An 18,951-nucleotide genomic window follows, 5' to 3' on the forward strand; every position below is an offset into this window, starting at 1 on the left:
ATGACCCAAGCTGGAACCTTGAACTGAAATATTAGTTTAGTCTGTATTGAATAGAAGATGCTAGATGGGTAAAAGAATTAAAGAGCCTTCTAGGATTAGCTGCTCAGATTTTTGTTAAGGGACTGAATGCCATTTTGATGGATAATGATTAGTGTAATGCTCTTTCCTAACTACAACCAGCTGTTGGTATAAAATCAGTCATTTCTGAGGACTTCACACACTAATTAAAGGCATGCTTAAATTTTTATGAAGACTTGCTTCAAGAGGTTTGAAGAGGACTTTATAAATAAAAGAGCAGCAATAGACCATAACGGCCTTTGAGCCTGCTCTGCCACTCAATGCAATCACGGCTGATCATTTACTTTAACTCCATTCTCCAGCTTGCCAACAAGTGCGTGATTGGCTCCCAGATAGCTGAACAGTTTGAGGTGTGAATATTTGGGCAGAAGCAATTGAATCTCCAGAAGAGCAGGAGCTGTGTTTTTGAACTGCTGTGAAAATTTCCCTTTATCAGTTGCTATTAGCTGTGAGTTATAATTATTAAGTCAGAGAGCTTTATTACTTGTGAACCAGTCTCCCTGTGCCTCCTGCAAACAAATGAAAGTACTTGAAGAAGGAAACTCAAGAAACAGCATTCTGATCACAAAAGGATCATCTCAGCAAACACTGTAGACAGAGATCACTCAACTGCCTTCCCAGTTTTTCCTTCTGCCCATAATACCTATGTGTTTTCTTTTCTGTCTGTATGTATGGAAGTTTAATAAGTGGGTTAGTGTTTTTTGTTGGTAGAATTTTATATCCATAGATAATTGTTTATCTGCAGTTAAAATCTATTTATTTGTGATATTAGCAATCCTTATTAATTACAGAAACCTGGTCCCCATGCTTTCTGTCAACCTGAGTCTAAATGACAGATAAATTGGGGAATTTTGTACACTTTAAAAAATATTTAGTGTTTGTGATGACTGCAAGAATAGCAGGGTTTGATTTACAGTGTGGTACTCCAATGAGGCATAACTTGATATATTTGTAAGAACTCCTAAAATCTTCTTTTATGTTCATGATTTGCTCTCATCTTTTTTTTCCTCATGGTTTAAGAATTCCATGGTGGCTTATGGTTTATAAAACATTTCCAGTATTCAAGCTTACTAATATTAACAATATTATAAGTCTATTTTTGATTGTTACTACCCTTAACTTCCTTACCAAGCCACAGATGGCTATTTCTCACCAAATTATTTTTTGTTGACCGCCTTTTAAATGTTTCCTGTTGTTAATTTAGCACCATTTCTTCAAGTATATTTATCCAATCATCCTTACCTGTTTTTCTGCTCATATCTACATAATTGGCTTGTGTAGGATTCTTGTTTGTGATTGGAATATGTCACTTTCAAACTTAATATTGAAATCAGTTATATTGTGATTACTATTTCTTAGTTGACCTTTTTTTTATTATGGTATTGCTAATTTTTCTTGAATTATACTAAATCTATTGTGACTTTAACTCCAGTCGGTTCCACAACATTTTGTTCTGGGAAGTAGTCAAAAAGGTATCCACCAAATTAATCTTTTAGACAATGTCTGCTACTTTTATTAATCCAGTTCTCCCAAAATTACTATGTTACCTTTGTTACGAGCTCTAATTGTTTCCTGTTTAGTGTTCTGTCCAATGTTGTAACTACTGTTGGGGGTCCTATAAACTATTCCCACTAAAGTATTTTGACCCTTGCTATTCCAAATCTCCACCGCTGGCAAGAAATGGGTAGTAGCCATTGTAGCACAAACTGGACCAGTTTCCAACATTGTACGGATGAGAGATGATGTAGTATGGAGAAGAGATGCAGACTTGGCAACGTGAATGAATATACCAGTGACAACGTTAATTGAAGATCTAGAAATAACTGTGCCAAATACAGACGTGTATATACCTGAGGACAGAACAATATCTGAAGTATCTGAGGCAGACAGCACTATAATGGAGAACCTTTTGTGCGAACCTCCAAACATTCAGTTGTCTTGGGAAAAGACAATGACAGATAGTGTTCCTAGTAACCAAAAACACCAGAGGTGAAAACCAAATGAGAAAAATAAACAGACACATCGGGTGGACCAACAGCCATACAGGAATTGATGTCCTCTCAAACATCTTACCTACTGAGTGTTGTATATATGATTGTAAATATTGTAAATGTTTTCATTGCAGGAAACTTTGATGTAAAGGGATAGGGACATTGTATATTTATATAAGTGTGTTGACCTGTCACTTTGAGTCTGATTGTTTGGAAGGAATCAGATCAGTCTAGACTTGCTGCCTTGTAGAATGAATACCTTAATTTTTTTAAATAAAGCCCTTCATGTTAAACACCATAGCTCCTAATTCTTTTTGAAACCTAACGGCTATAGATACGGAAGCCCTCTTCATATTTACAAAGTACCAGGATGTACCAGGTTACAGACCAACATCTGGCAAGTGGAATCAGGCACAATAGCTTTTCTCAAAGATAGTAGGAACTGCTGATGCTGGAATCAGAGATAACACAGCATGGAGCTGGAGGACCACAGCAGGCCAGGCAGCATCAAAGGAGCATGCTGCCTAGCCTGCTGTGTTCCTCCAGCTCCATACTGTGATATCAATAGCTTTTCTTTCTGATGCCATGGACAGAATAAGCAGAATGCTCTGCTTCTGTGGTTTACATTTCAGACTAGGCCCAAAATTGCATGACAAAGCTACACCTTCAAAGAAGCTTGTTTGATTGCACCGTGAACATTCAGTGTCTATTTTCACTCTTCCACAAATGTAACGCTACTATGTTTCCATGACTGAAGATGTCCTGACAAACAGTAATGGTGTTCTGTCTAAGGCAAGGTGGGCCTCATTTCTCCATACCTTGTGGCCTTTTACTTTCCTCTTCATATGTTGGTAGGGTCCTCACATTTTTAATTTCTATGAGCAATATGGCTAAGGTAGAGAATACATGAGGACTTTCCCTACTGCCATCCTCCTCTCTGCTTAAGTGAAGCACGGACCCTGTTTCCAAAGGAGCCTCCATCTGGCAGAGATCATTGTTCGCCAAGGTTCTATCACTTCCACCTTATGTCACATAACCCAGAACATGTGGCCCTTACTTGAGCCTAGATAATTTGCAAAAAGGGTATGGACAATCAGTCACTAAGGTCTTCAATGGCTCTGCTACCCTGTTATGACCAATATTCATTCCTGAGTCATCATCCAAATAGCTTATCTATTTATGTATTTCCTTTCTCTTGTGAGACAATATTTACACACATTCAATTGACTATAAATGATTTTGGATATCCTGAGGTGAGGAAAAGAAATATATAAATGCAACTTGTTTTTTTTTTCTGACTTCAACATTAGACAAAATTCAGGCCCATTAATAATATGATATGTACAGAGTTAGTTGGCGTAAGTATATTAGATCAACCGCAAACTAAAACAAAAATTCATATGTAGAAGGTAAATGAGAAAAATAAACACATACAGGAATTGACATCCTCTAGAATATCTTATCCACTGACTGTTGTACATATGATTGTGAATATTGCAAATGTTTTGATTGCAGGAAACTCGGATATAAAGGTGAACCTATTATTTAACTTGAGCAGATCAATCTTCCAAGATGTATTTTGTCCTATTATGTGGACAGTACAAATGAATATTATGACTAGGTAACTAATATAATTAGGTATCATCATCAGGAATATTTACAACTTTTATCAGTAATCACTAAATGCAAGTGCTGTATTGACATGAAGTGAAGGTTAAGCTGCTAGCAATGTTTTCTCACAGCATCGTACAGCATTTTTAAAAAAAAAGTTATAGAATCCTACAACACAGAAACAGCCTTCATTCCAACTCATCCGCACTGCCCAGATATCCCAATGTGACCTAGTCCCATTAGCCAAAATTTGATCCGTATCCCTCTAAACCCTTCCCATTCATATACTCATACAGATGCCTTTTAAATGTTGTAATTGTACTCCCCTCTTCCATTTACTGTGACAGCTTGTTCCACGCATGCACCACCCTCTGTGTGCAAAACTTACCCTTTTTAAATCTTTTCCCTTGCACCTTAAGCCTATGCACTCTAATTTTAGACTGCCCCCACCCTGGGAAAAAAGATGGCTGTTCACCATATCCATGCCGCTCATGATTTTATAAACTTCTGTAAGGTCATCCCTCAGCCTCCAATGCTTCAGAGAAAAATAGCCCCAACCTATTCAGCCTCTCCCTACAGCTCAAACCCTCTGGTCCCGGCAATATCCTTGTTAATCTTTTCTGCACCCTCTCAAGTTTAACAAACTTCCTTCCGATGGAAGGATGACCAGAATTGTATGCAGTAATGTAAAAGTAACCTCACCAATGTCCCGGAGATAGTAGGAACTGCAGATACTGGAGAATTTGAGATAACAAGGTGTAGAGCTGGATGAACACAGCTTATACCACATCCCAAAACCAGCCCAGCTCGTCCCCGCCTCCCTAACCTGTCCTTACTCCCACCTATCCCCTCCTCCCACCTCAAGCCCCACCCCCATCTCCTACCTACTAACCTCATCCCGCCCCCTTGACCTGTCTGTCCTTCCTGGACTGACCTATCTCCTCCCTACCTCCCCACCTACACTCATCTTTACTGGCTCCATCCCCGCCTCTTTGACCTGTCTGTCTCCTCTCCACCTATCTTCTCCTCGATCCATCTTCTATCCGCCTCCCCCTCTCTCCCTATTTATTTCAGAACTCCCTTCCCCTCCCCCATTTCTGAAGAAGGGTCTAGGCCCGAAACGTCAGCCTTCCTGCTCCTCTGATGCTGCTTGGCCTGCTGTGTTCATCCAGCTCTACACCTTGTTATCACCAATGTCCCGTACAGTTGTGACATGACATCCCAACTCCTATGCTCAATGTTCTGACCGATGAAGGCAAGTGTGCCAAATGCTGCCCTCCCCACCATGTCTACGACTCCATTTTCAAGGAACTATGCACCTACATCTGGGTCTCTTTGTTTGGTAACACTCCCCAGGGCCCTACCATGAATTGTACAAATCCTGCCCTGGTTTGCCGAACCAAAATTCAATACCTTACACTTATCAAAATTAAAACTCCATCTGCTACTCCTTGGCCCATCTGATCAGGCTCCTGTTGTACTAATTTTGGTGTCAACCGCAAACTTACTAACCATACAATATCCTATATTCACATCCAAATCATTTATCTAAATGACAAAAATCGGTGGATCCAGCATTGATCCTTATGGTACATCGCTGGTCACAGGCCTTCAGTTTGAAAAGCAAACCTGTGCCACCACCCTCTGTCTTTTACCTTTGAGCCAATTCTGTATCTAATTGGCTAGCTCTCACTGGGTCCTATGTGTTATAACCTTGCCAACCAGTCTGCCATGAGAAACCTTGTCTGACTTTATCAATCTTTTTTTGTCACCTCTTGAAAAAACTCAATGAAGTTAGGGAGACACGATTTCCCATGCACAAAGCCATCTTGAATATCCCTGATCAGTCTTTGCCTTTCCAAATGTATGTAAATCATATCCCTCAGAATCCCCTCCAACAACTTACCCACCACTGAAGTAAGGCTCGCCAGCCAATAGTTCCCTGGCTTTCCTTTCTTAAACAATGGTACCAAAAATACCAATTGTGCATGGGAAATCGTGCCTCACGAACTTCATTGGGTTTTTTCAAGAGGTGACATGGAATACAGGGAGAACTGGCCATTTGAATATAAAAGTGGGTCAAAGGTAGGAGACAGAGGGTGGTAGTGGAGGATTGCTTTTCGGTCTGGAAGCCTGTGACTAGTGCTGTGCTGCAAGGATTGGTGCTGAGTCCTCTGATTTTTGTCACTTACATTAATGATTTAAATGGCAATATAGGAGATATGGTTAGTAAATTTGTAGGTGACACCAAAATTGGAGGTGTTGTGGACAGTGAAGAATGTTACCTCAGAGTGCAACAAGACCTTGATCAGATGGGCCAATTGACCAAGGAGTGGCAGATGGAACTTAATTTAGATAAATGTGAGGTGCTGCATTTTGGAAAGGCAAACCAAGGCAGGACTTATACACTTAATGGTAATGTCCAGGGGAGTGTTGCTGAACAAAGAGACCTTGGGGTGCAGGTTCATAGTTCCTTGAAAGCGGAATTGCAGGCAGACAGAGCGGTGAACGAGGCTTTTGGTACGCTTGCTTTTATAGGTTAGTACATTGAGTATAGGAGTTGGGCAGTCAGGTTGTGGCTGTATAGGACATTGGTGAGGCCACTTTTGAAATATTGCATTCAATTCTGGTCTCCCTACTATCAGAAAGACGTTGTGAAACTTGAAAGGGTTCAGAAAAGGTTTACAAGGATGTTGCCAGGATTGAAGGGTTTCAGCTATATGGAGAGACTGAATAGGCTGGAACTGTTTTCCCTAGAGCATTGGAAGCTGCAGGATGACCTTATAGAAAGGTTATAAAATCACGAGGGGCAAGGTTAGGGTGAGTAGTCAAGGTCTTTTCCCAGGGTAGGGGAGTCCAGAACTAGAGGGCATAGGTTTAAGGTGAGAGGGGAAAGATTTAAAAGGAAGCTGAGGGGCAACATATTCATGCAGAGGGTGGTTTGTATATGGAATGAGCTGCCACAGGAAGTGGTGGAGGCTGGTACAATTAGAACATTTAAAAGGCACTTGGATGGGCTTGTGAATAGGAAGGATTTCGAGGGATATGGACCAAATGCTGGCAAATGGGATTAGATTAATGTAGAATATCTGGTCGGCATGGACGAGTTGGACCAAAGGTCTGTTTCCCTGCTGTACAGCTCTATGACTTTATGCCTTTTGCCAACCTCCAGTCTTCCAGCATCTCACCCATAACTGTTGATGATACAAATATTTCACCAAGGGGTCCAGCAATCTCTTCCTTAGCTTCTCACAAAGTTTTGGGATACACTTGATCAGGTCCCGGGAATTTATCTACCTTTATGCGTTTTAAGACCTCCAGCACCACCTCTTCTGTAATATGAAATCTTTTCAAGACATCACTATTTCCTAAAAGTTCTTAGGCTCCATGTCTTTCTCTAGAGTAAGTACTGAAGCAAAATATTCATTTAGTACCTCACCCATCTCCTGTAGTTCCACACATAGATGGCCACGTTGATGGTTAAGGGGCCCTATTCTCTCTCTGGTTACCCTTTTACCCTTAATGTACTTATAGAATCCCTTTGGATTCTCCTTAACTCTATTTGCCAAAACTATCCCCGTCCCATTTCTGCCCTACTGATTTCCCTCTCAAGTACACTCCTACTGCCGTTATACTCCTATACGGATTCTCTCGATCTCAGCTGTCCATACATGACATATGCCTTCATTTTCTTCTTCAATAGTTCAGATTGACGGACAGAATTTTTCAGTTAAATTGAAAGTCTGCTTTTGTACTGAAAACAAAAAAGTGCTTACTTGATAAATCACTTCCTTGCTGTAAAAAGAACTTCATATTGACCAAAGGCTGAACACATTTGCAAAAAATGTGACCATCATGTTTTAATGTGACTTTTGGGTGTTGATGAAGATTTTACAGATTACAATCTGCAGACTGTTGATTCTAGACAGATAGTGTGAATTGCCCCAGTGCATTCTGTAACCTTGCCCCTCACACACATGATCTTGCCAGGTCACTATTTGAGATCCTCAGTCTTTTTTTTCCTGAGTAAGATTACATTAAACAATTTAAAAATGCTTTCACTCAATTTCTTGTTGATCTTCTTCAAAATTTACTTGAAATCAAGATTTATAAATGATAAATGTGACAGAAAATGCATTCTATTGGCAAATATATTTGTTAGCTTCTCACAACAGTGCCTTAAACATGACCAGTGTCTGCTTTACTTTCTAACAATGTGGGTGTGTTGTTCAGTAAACTGGTTTCAATCAAACTCATGTCTGTACATTAGAGAGCCAATCTGAGGCTCTGGTTTCAGGGAAGAGGCAGGAAAAGGAGAGTTGCCAAAAGTTGTCCCTTTTAAAGCGTTCCCAGCAGAAGGAACATTGCAGAGTTTCAGCTGGTCTTGGTGCTGAAAAGGAACAGGAACACATTGGCCTGATGTTGGTGTATTGATACTCTACCACTGATCCGCACAGACTCTCATGTCTGATATTTAGACATGGGGAATTTGGTGCATATGGGAACTTTGCTGCTCTTTGCCATAACACTGGCACAATTAAGACTGGTAAAAAATCAGGAGCTTGAGACAGAAATTGGTAAGTTACATGCTTCACAACTACTTTTGTAGTTACATTCCTTACAACTGTTTTTTGTCTTTAATCACAGTATGTTCTTTGATGCATGCTGCTCAGTGTCAGGAAGTGTTTTTTTAATTCAGAAACTTAGCAGTTGTGTTCTGTTTTGTCAAAGAACTAGTTAAATGAAGCTTCACATTATTGGAAGTATATATAGCTAAAATTCATTTTGCCCATGCAAAAGAAATAAGAGACACTAAAACAGATCAGGATGAACAAAACACTATCAAGCATAACAGTAAGATTCCTGTTAGATTTATGAGAAGTCTCCCTCTGGCAAAACAAAAAATCATAAGGAAATGTCAATTGTGCAACAACAGCAGTGGCATTTGGTTAAAATCCAAGAATTTGCTTTAAAAGAAAGTTTATCAAATCTCTATGCTTGTGTGCATCTGAAGTCCACCACCCCAAGGCGGAGCCCTTAGCAATTCACTGGTAATTTTTTTTTCTGATTCTGATGATCTAACGACAGCCTCTGATTTGCAATGAGACTGATTGAGAGCCAGATGGCTTGTTTGCCACGTCGTATAAGTGATCATATGCATTAATGTTTGCTTTACGTTACACTGACAGCATCTGATCCAGTCCAGAGTCTTATGTTAGATCTTGCCAGTTCTAGTGCTATGTCACCCTTTAGCGATTGGTGAAGTACCTCACTCTGTACATGCTAGATGTTTTTGCTTTAGAGGGAAATGTTGAGAGTGTTATTTGTCGTTATGCATTAGTAAACTAAATTGGTTTATGTTATGTTCATTGATGTTCTGTCTTTGGAATTTATAGTTGATATAAATGCAAACTCTCCTAAATAGCACTTGAAGCAATTTTAAAATGTTTAGTGTTGCTGTTACTATTGCCATTGCTGGAGGATTGAAAATGCTGAGTTCTAGCATTTACATTTCTATGGTATATGAGGCATCAGCAAGAATAAACAGACAGTTTGGTCCTTGGAAACACATCCAGGTGTTACATGTAACAATGTTACTTTCTGGTCAGGTTCAATTTTTAATCTACAACTATATGATGTTAATAATACTGTTAATTATGTTGTACAGATTCTAAGAATTGTAAGGTTGTAATTCGAACTCTGAATGTGAAAGTGTGTTTCATCTTTGATAATGTTCTCAAAAGGTTTACAATAGTTATGCAGTGTTTTCAAAGTCTTTGATGTAGATCATCATGCCACAGCTTCAAAAGCTGAATACATTCATAACACACTCATTTATGAGGTTGATTTTGTGAGGAAGGTGCCATCAGTTGGTTCACTAAACACTGACGATGTTAAAAGTAACATATGTTCTTTGTACTGCACAAGTGCTTCTTAACGGTACAAGCAAGCCTTAAATTACACAAAGACCATCTGCATGTTGGTATGTTCCTGGGGAAAAGCTTATACATTGATCCAAAATCTGTTTTCTATTCTCTTCCACCAATCAAAGTCCTTTAAATGAATTGCCTGATTAATTTATTCCACAATGATATACAGCCATGGGGAAATAGATTACTGGTCACGTCATTGCGGACGTAGTTGCCAAATAAAATCCACATCAAACGTAATGTTCCCCTTATGTTTTTGGTTGGTTTTAAAGAAAGCTTTAATGAGCAAAGATTAAAAGAAGTCAAAAGTCACAGACCTACTAGAAAGTAGAATCCAAACTGCTGAGGGTGGGAAGAGGTGGACTGATGGATATCTAGATTTTGGTTTAACAATTCATGCTTTTGTATTTACATCAAATGTCTGTACTTAAATAAACAGTTGCAGAAAAATGTTTTTGCTTATAAATGAGTTTTTAAAATGATGGCTTTCAATCCCTACATCTTATTTTTTCAAGCTTGATACCATGTTCTTACAGAATTAAATGTAATTAAAGTAATAATTTTTGTATCTGGCTGAATATATATTTTTAAAATCGTTTTTCTAACACATCTGGCTACTGCATCTTTCGTGTTTAGTTTTCATGAAGGAGAAGTCTTGATCTGTTAAAGTGTCAGTCGAGCACTTCTCTATCAAACTGAATAGCCTCATAAAAGTCCCATAGCTGAATCATTCTTAGTTCTGACACCAAATTCTGAACCAATGGATGAAAAACATTGTGCCTGGTTTGGGGTGAGAAATTTCATTCTTTTGGTAATTGTCTTCTCCTTTAATTTTCCAATTGTTTTCACTGGGATGAAATCATAAAGAAACTAATGTAAGAAGACTATTACTTGTTCATTAACCTATAGAACACTGAATAACAATTTTTCGGGGGGTTTAACCTAATTTTAGCCGATTAGGGTGTGTTTTGAATGTGTACTTTGTGAGATATGAGCAATTTACAAAGAACATCATAATTGCAGATGTTTATAGAGCTGTACGTAGCCCCCTAGTGGTCATGTGTGATGGACAAATTGAGAAACAAACTCGGCATATTTATCTGCAAAGTGATCATGATCTGGAACTCCTTCAAAACCTACAACTTATGCCACTAATACTGCACAGGCATGTTACCCAGGTTCTATGTTAAAAAGTACATGCTCCCTACTTAAATTGGTTGTGATATTTTTTCCCTAAGATTGAAATGAGCTTGTACCAAGAGATGTCCAATTGCGTAATTTATTATAGCTTGAATTTAGTATTTATTTGTCACTTGTCTTCCAGGCAACAAAGACATTCATGTTGTGGCATAACTATTCTGATAAGCTGATACTTAATAAGTTTATTTTGATGGCTTAACTGAAAAGAATCAAAATGCATTTTCCCTTCTAGAGTGTAGATAGGAGCTACCCTGAGTGTTATTTTATTATAAGCTAAATAATATTTAATAAAACCAGGAAAGTGTAAATAGTTTTGGCAATCCTTTGCCACTTACCACTGAATATAAATTAAAAACATGAAATATTGTAAATGGAAACAGGACGGGCTTTGTTTCAGAGTATGTTTGGGACGGTTGCTTTGTGCATTTGCGTGGGAATAATACAGCACAGTGAGGAGATTCAATGATACAGCAATGGGTGCTTTCTGTACAATTGAACACTGATCAATGCAGAACTAACTTGCTGGAAAATATTATGCTTGGATCAGGGTTCTGTTCAGTGATGACTTTTCACCCCAATGGAAGAAATTGAGAGTGGGACAGTTGTGATTGGATTTGGCATTATTTCATCCAGATGTTAGCAGAGGTTGGCTCACATCTGAAGAAAGAAAAGTAATTTAAAAAAAAAATGCAATTTTGTAATTGAAAACACAATCACACACTGGTGAATAGAACTTGGCTATATTGGTATCTATTGTCTGTCCCATTACTGCCTAATTTTCCTCCCAAATTCTCCTTGGGAAGAGTAGCCAGAGGACTGTCTGTGCGTGCCTTACATCTTTTTTCCTGTTATTATTAGTGATAGTAAATTGTAGTTTATATTCGGGGAATCCGCAAATGGAATTTTGGCATTTATTGCTAAAGGGATTGCATATAAAAGTAGAGAAGTGTACAAGACATTAGTGAGACTACACCTGGAGTATTGTCCCCAAATTTGAGGAGGAATGTAATTGCATTGGAGACACTTCAAGAGAGGTTCACTAGATTGATTCTAGCAATGAAAATTTTGTCTTATGAAGAGAGATTGAGTAGTTTAGGCCAGAAAACTTTCTTAACAGCAGAATGAGAGGAAATATAATTGAGGTAAATAAGATGCAAACGAAGATTAGCAAAAAAGATGTAGAAAAGATGTTTCCTCATGTACAGCAATCTAGAATGAGAGGTCATAGTTTTAGGATAAGGGGTAGCAGATTTAAAGCAAAGATGAGGAGGAATTATTTCTTTGAAAGGGTCATGAATGTGTCGAATTCACTGCCCCGGAGTGTGGATGCTGGGACAGTGAGTAAGTGAGGAGATAGGCAGATTTTTAATTACCAATGGATTGAAGGGTTATGAAGTGTGAGCAGGTAAGTGGAATCGAGGCTGAGATGAGATGAGATCAGCCATGATGATATTAAATGGCAGAAGAGGCTGAATTGCCTACTCCTGATTCTAGTTCTCATGTTTTTATGGAGAGGGAGGGCACTCTATCTTTGCACCTTGTGGTGCCTACCAGAGAGTCTAACACTGACGCTGTACCACAAAATATTTCCATTCAAGGATTTCTAATCTTTGGCATCTAGGTATCAAAACCAGTCACAGATTGCAAATGAAGACACAATGATGTGGGTCCAGGCAATAAAATTGAGAGCCTACACAGCACACAGAAGAACACCATGCAAGGTCTCATCCATCTTCTTCTTTGCTCAAAGTCGGCTTGTTTGCATTGATCTCCTCCTAACTCCACCTTCCAATGACATTATTTCCCGTAACCTCTCCTCTCCCACGTTGTCTGCCATGCTCTCACATTTGCGACTGTTTACACTCCTCTGGCTGTACAATTCTACTTGTGTCACTGGCTGGAATTTTGCACCATGTCTTTTACCCTGAGTGCAGGCTCTAGGGGAGGCAATGGCCTAGTGGTATTATCGCTGGACTGTTAATCCAGAGACCCAGTTAATGTTCTGGAGACGGGGTGCGAGTCCCACCACAGCAGATGGTGGAATTTGAATTCAATAAATATCTGGAATTAAGAATCTAATGATGACCATGAATCCATTGCCGATTGTTGGAAAAACCCATCTGGTTCACTAATGTCCTTTAGGGAAGGAAACTGCCATCCTTACCTGGTCTGGCCTACATGTGACTCCAAACCCACAGCAATGTGGTTGACTCTTAACGGCCCTCTGGACAATTAGGGATGGACAACAAATGCTGGCCAGTGATGCCCTCTTCCTGTAAATTAATAAAAAAAAGCTATGGCAGTAAGAGCAGGACAGTTTCTTGCACAGCCAGAACTGTGTGGTATCTACAATGTTGCCACATTCAAAGTGTTCGTGTGCAGATTCTTAGCACAGTATGATGTCTATGGTGAATATTCAACTTTGAGGGATAGCCAGAAGAAGAGAATTGCCTCCAAGCTCATGGTCTAGCTATTTACTGCCTCCAAGCAAGAACCCAATCTGTTTCCCCATCTCTCAATCTCTTCTGCCTCCTTCTCCCTATTTTAGATCACTGTAGTCCTGGAGCGGTTCCTTTGTGTTCAGGAATGTAAACACTCCTTTTTGCTATGACGACAAGCACAAGGAAACATCTAGCTGAGGCACTTTGAGAATATACTGTATCTCTTTAGCATCACCAAGGTTGGAGGACAAGGAAAGGACTCTTCCCAATTATGAAGTTCCAATCAGTGTGGGGGTAACTATTCCAAAGCATAGCAATGTTAAGCAGCATGATGGTATTTATGACCGCTGTTGCACATGGAAGGAACAGACTGCAGTTTTATGGGAGAAATTATAGAAATTCCAGAGCTATATTTAGTCTGTGAGCCTCTGCTTAGATTTCTTAGCTCTTGGATTCACATCCTTGTACTTAAATAATATAAACAGTTTGGAGCAAAGGAAGTACATTTGGACAGCACTGTGGCTCAGTGGTTAGGACTGCTGCCCACAGCACCAGGGACCTGGGTTCAGTTCCAGCCTTAGGTGACTGTCTGTCTGTGTGGAGTTTGCACGTTCTCCTTGTGTTTGTGTGGGTTTCCTCTGGGTTTTCTGATTTCCTCCTACAGTCCAAAGATGTGCAGGTTAGGTGGATGGCCATGTTAAATTGCCCATAGTGTTCAGGAATGTGCAGGCTAGGTAGGTTAGCTATCGGAAATGCGGGGTTACGTGGATAGGGTGGGGGTGTGGTACTGGGTAGGATGCTCTTCATTTGGTCAGTGCAGACTCGATGGGCCAACTGGCCTCTTTCTGCGTCATAGGGATTCTAACAATTCTACATAAAATTTGCAACACATTACATTAATATTATGGGGGTGGGGTAGAGTAGGGAGGGTGATTGTAACCACAGAAATCATGTAAGTTTGAGTTCTGTGGGAGGTTAAAGTACTAAAAAAGTCTCAGGAAATCCAGCAACTGAGAAATATGATCTGCTGGATCCAGGAGCTGATGCCCGATCATATTGCTGCTGGATCCGGGAGTTAATCACAGAATCCCTCCAGTTTGGAAGCAGGCCATTCGGCCCATTAAGTCCACACTGACCCTCAGACAGCATCCCCCCCAGACCCTCTCCTGTACCCTATACTCCTGCATTTCCCACGGCTAGTCCACCTAAACCTGCACGTCCCTAGACACTCTGGGCAATTTAGCATGGCCAATCCAGCTAACGTGCACATCTTAGGACTGTGGGAAGAAACTGGAGCACCTGGAAGAAACATATGCAGACACAGGGAGAATGTGTAAACTCCACATAGACAGTTGCCCGAGGGTGGAACCAAACCTGGGTCTCTGGTGCTGTGAGGCAGCAGTGCTAACCACTGAACCACTATGCCATTAACTGATGAACTTGTAATGCAAAAAAAAACTCAATTTAACAGCTGCATTTAGTGGGAAAAGTATTTAGCACAAAATAGCAGAACTCCATATCAAGCATCCACAATATTGACCAACAGGGACCCACAAGGGCTATTAAGCAAGGATTGATTTGGAAGCCCCTGTGGGTTGTTGATGCCTGATCACATTGCTGCTGGATTCGGGAGTTGATGCCCGATCACGTTCCATCAGACGAGTGTCAATGGGCAGCCTATTTCCCAAGACCTGCAACAACCCTTCCTAATACTTCTAGTTCCCTTCCAAAGTTTGTGATTTGCCTTTTATGCCCATGTTCCCCCCACCCCACCAACCCTGAGGCCTCCAGTTTCTGCCTCCCATCAAAGCCAATTCACACCCTCCCTCTCACTTCCCAGATTAATTTCCAACCCTTCATGGATTTACAGCCTATCAGATCATCCATCCATCCACTTGGAAGGACATCAGCCTTTGACCCCAAGTAGGCTTGGGCCTACTTGGTCTGGCCTCTTCTTCAGTGCTCCTAACTTGACTGTATGCTACGTCTGACGTTAGGCTGACCCCAGACTAGGAACCTGTCTGCAATGTCTACTGCAAGTGATGGAGTTAAAACTGCACATGGTGTAGGGAAGCACTAACATTGGGAACTCTGGCAAGTTGCAAGTCAGTAGGGCTTCGGCTCCTGGTGTAACTAGAGAACTTTATTTGCCATCCAGTATTTTGTTTGACAGGTTTACTGAGGAGTGAAACAGCCAGTAGGCCTGTTGCTGCAAACATGTTCCCTATATATATTGATACCAGGAAATCAAAGGCAGTATCAACATACAAGGAAAGTGGATAAAATGCAGCCAAGTTGCCGGGCCTGCTGAAGGGACACAAGAAACTCGGAATGCGACACAACAATTCAACCCAATGAGTTCATTCCTTGCACAAACAATTTAAATTCACTATTTATTGGGCTCTTCCCAATTCACTTAATCTCTAAGAGGCCAGAGTCAGCAAGTGTGCTTTCCTATCACACATTGCCCACTCTATTATTGACATAATTTATGTTTAAATCCACCCATGACTCCCACCTACCGCACAACCAACCTGAGAATTTTTGGAAATGCTGGTTTTATGCTGTTTGTTTTTGTTTCTTCGTTAAATTCTACTCAGAGCGAGTGAGGGCATTGCTTTTGTTCACTGTAAGGCACAGCCATGAAAATGAGTTTAGGTCAGGATGTTATTATCCATCCCAAATTCCATTATTTCCGCTCAAGGGTTTGTTGGTTTGATGGCAGCAGTGAAAAAAAGTGACAGCTGAGAGAATGCGATGTAGGAATCTGAAGGATGAAATAATGCGTTTCATCAAGCTGTTCAAAACTCATTGCTTTAGGCTGGACTTGTGCCACTTTTCTTGCTGTTTCTTTTGGAGGCTTCCAGCTTCATTTGGGTCAGCCCTGGTAATTTTTTCCCTGACTCTGTTGGAGTAGAGAGGAGAACAACAGGAAAGGTGAAAGGTCAGGGTCATAAAATTACTCACGACACCCCCCAATTCCTGTTGTAGTTTCTGAGCAATCAGGTAATTGAAGAACATAGTAGGCTAGGTCGTTAAAGTTGATAAAAGAACGTGCTGATATGGTCAAAAAGTTTAATTAGATCGCTAGGTTTTCCAAGTATTTGGAAGAAAAGATTGCAGACTTCTGCACATGATCTATAGGGGCAATGTGAATGAAAAGAAGTTTCACTCAGGACTGAATAAGTATTGATTTATACGCATCAATTTTCTATATACAGGGAGATGCCATGATTCCAATGTTTCCAGTTAAATTTTGGCTCTGTCATCATACTGAAAAGCTCTTATCAAAATTATGAATGACATCCATGTGACTCTGACAAAGGCGAATTATCTCCCCTCATTCTTCTTGACCTGTCTACAGTCTTTGACGTGGTTTACAATACCACCTTCCTCCAAGACCTCTCGATATTTGACTAGCTCATTAGGACTGCTCTTTGTTGTGTTATCTCTTATCTATGTGTGGCCACAGTATTACTTGCAATGGCTTCTCTTGCTGCAGCTGCATCCTTACCTCTGGCGACCCCCAAGGGTCAATATATGGTCTCCATGTATTTCTCATCTACATGATGCTCCCTTGGCAATATCATGTGAAACCTGAAGGCATTGTGTCAGTTTTCATGTATCTGCTGATGGCACCCAGCTCTACTCACCCCACCTCTTTAGACTCTTCCACTAACCCAAATTATCAGACTAAATCCAACACCTAGTTCTGGGTGAACAGAAATTTCCTCCAGTAAAAAATTTCTAAGGCTGAGCAATTGTTTTTGGTTCCTGCTCTACTTCATTGTCTGCCTACCAACTCTATCCCCCTCTGTTGAAATAGTCTGGGACTAAACCAGTCTGTTCAGGGGCAGCATGGTGGGACAGTGGTCAGCACTGCTATCTCACAGTGCCAGGGACCCAGGTTTGATTCCAGCCTTGGGTGGTTGTGCAGACTCCACAGAGACATTTTTCTTATCTGTATGGGTTTCCATCGGGTGCTGTGGTTTCCTTTCACAATCCAAACATGTGCAGGTTAGGTAGATTGGCCATGGTAAATTCAGGGTTATGGGGAGAAGGTAGGGGGCTGCGTCTGGGTGAGATGCTCTTTGGAGGGTCAGTGCAGACACAGTAGGCCAAATGGCCTCTTTCTGCACTGTAGGGATTCCATGATTCTATTATCTTAGTGTCAAATCTGATCCTGAGATTCTAACCACATATTCAAGGCTTCTCTAAGACTTGCTATTTCCACTTTTGCAACATTGCCTAACTTGGCCTCTGCTGCAACTCATCAGCTGTTGAAGCCTTCGTTCATACATTTGCAACCTTTAAAATATGACTCCAACACACTGTGTTGATGATCCTGTACGTTCAACTCTCTACACGCTTTGAGCAATGCAAAAATCTGCCGTGTTTTGACATGTCCTGCTCCTCCATCACATCTTAACTTGCTAACCTACATTGGCTTCAGGCCACACCTCATCTTGATTCTAATATAATCAGCCTTGTTTTCATGTTTTGTTTTCATAGTCATTCTCCTTCCTAAGCTTGTCCTCTTAGCTCCATATGTTGCTTCATTTAAAGGCCGCGAAGTGCCTTTAAGATTTTATTATATTAAAGATATTAAATAAATGCAAGTTCATGCAAATGATGATATTCATTTTTATGATTAATATCAGAATAGTTATTGCATTCATTCACAAATTGGTATATTTGACAATTCAAAGAGAGTTTCTATCACTATGTTCTGGAGTCCTAGACAGAAAATATTTTTTCAAAGGACAACCATGTATTGCAGGATTCACAAATGATAACATACAGTTGTGCAGGGTCAGGACCTGGAAACATAAAATGCAGGTGTAGGACTTCTTGTGCCTGCTCCATTCTTCAACAAGGGTATTATTGAATTTCTACATTAATTACACTTTCCCAGTTGATCCCAACAGCACATAATTCCTCAGTACTCAAACCTATTGGTCTCAATGACTGAGCACAGGATAGACAATTCGAAAGATTCACAATCCACTGAGTAAACACATGTCTCCTCATTTCAGTCCTGAATAAATGATGATTTATCCTTACATTATGAATCCTTGGGCTCCACAGTCAGGGAAATAGCCTCTCTGCATCTACCCGGTCATGCGTTTTAAGAACTTTATCCATCTTGGAGAGATCATTTCTGTTCTTATTATCTCAAGAGAATATATTCCCATTTTACTCACTCTCCCCTCATAAATCAACCCTGTCCTCCCAGGAATCAATCTGATGTACTAATGCTGTAACCTCCTGTAAATCAAGTATATCCTTCTGTGGGTAAGGAGATCAAAACCATGCACAGTTCATTTTCTTCACCGTCTTATATCCTTGTGTATGTCACTACAGCTTTGGGATTAATGTCAGTCTGAAATGTGTAACTTAGAAGGGTAACAAAAAGTAAGACTTGTGAATGACACATGCTGGTCCAATTGATTTTCTATATTTCTCATTTGTGCCCCCATATGACCAGTGCATTTATTTCCAAGTATTACTTTTTTTTTAATAGATTTAGATGAATGACAGCTTGCAGCTGACATACTTATCCTTGATAAAAACCAAAAGAACTGCGGATGCTGTAAATCAGGAACAAAAACAAAGTTGCTGGAAAAGCTCAGCAGGTCTGGCAGCATCTGTGGAGGAGAAAACAGAGTTAACGTTTTGGGTCCGGTGACCCTTCCTCAG

At 40.3% G+C, this 18,951-nt stretch overlaps 1 protein-coding gene across 1 annotated transcript in view; it reads left to right on the forward strand.

The window, feature by feature from the left end:
- Window positions 1-8,060: 8,060 nt before the first annotated feature.
- The window catches only part of LOC109918984 (collagen alpha-2(V) chain-like), a 245,325-nt gene continuing 234,434 nt past the window's right edge, over window positions 8,061-18,951 (forward strand). The window contains exon 1 of the mRNA XM_048598785.1: window positions 8,061-8,257. Coding sequence (XP_048454742.1) covers window positions 8,161-8,257 — 97 coding nt within the window. The 5' untranslated portion in view covers window positions 8,061-8,160. The remainder of the gene's footprint in view (window positions 8,258-18,951) is intronic.

The sequence above is a fragment of the Rhincodon typus genome, chromosome 7 (assembly GCF_021869965.1).
Source record: "Rhincodon typus isolate 14 chromosome 7, sRhiTyp1.1, whole genome shotgun sequence".
Lineage (NCBI taxonomy): Eukaryota > Metazoa > Chordata > Chondrichthyes > Orectolobiformes > Rhincodontidae > Rhincodon > Rhincodon typus.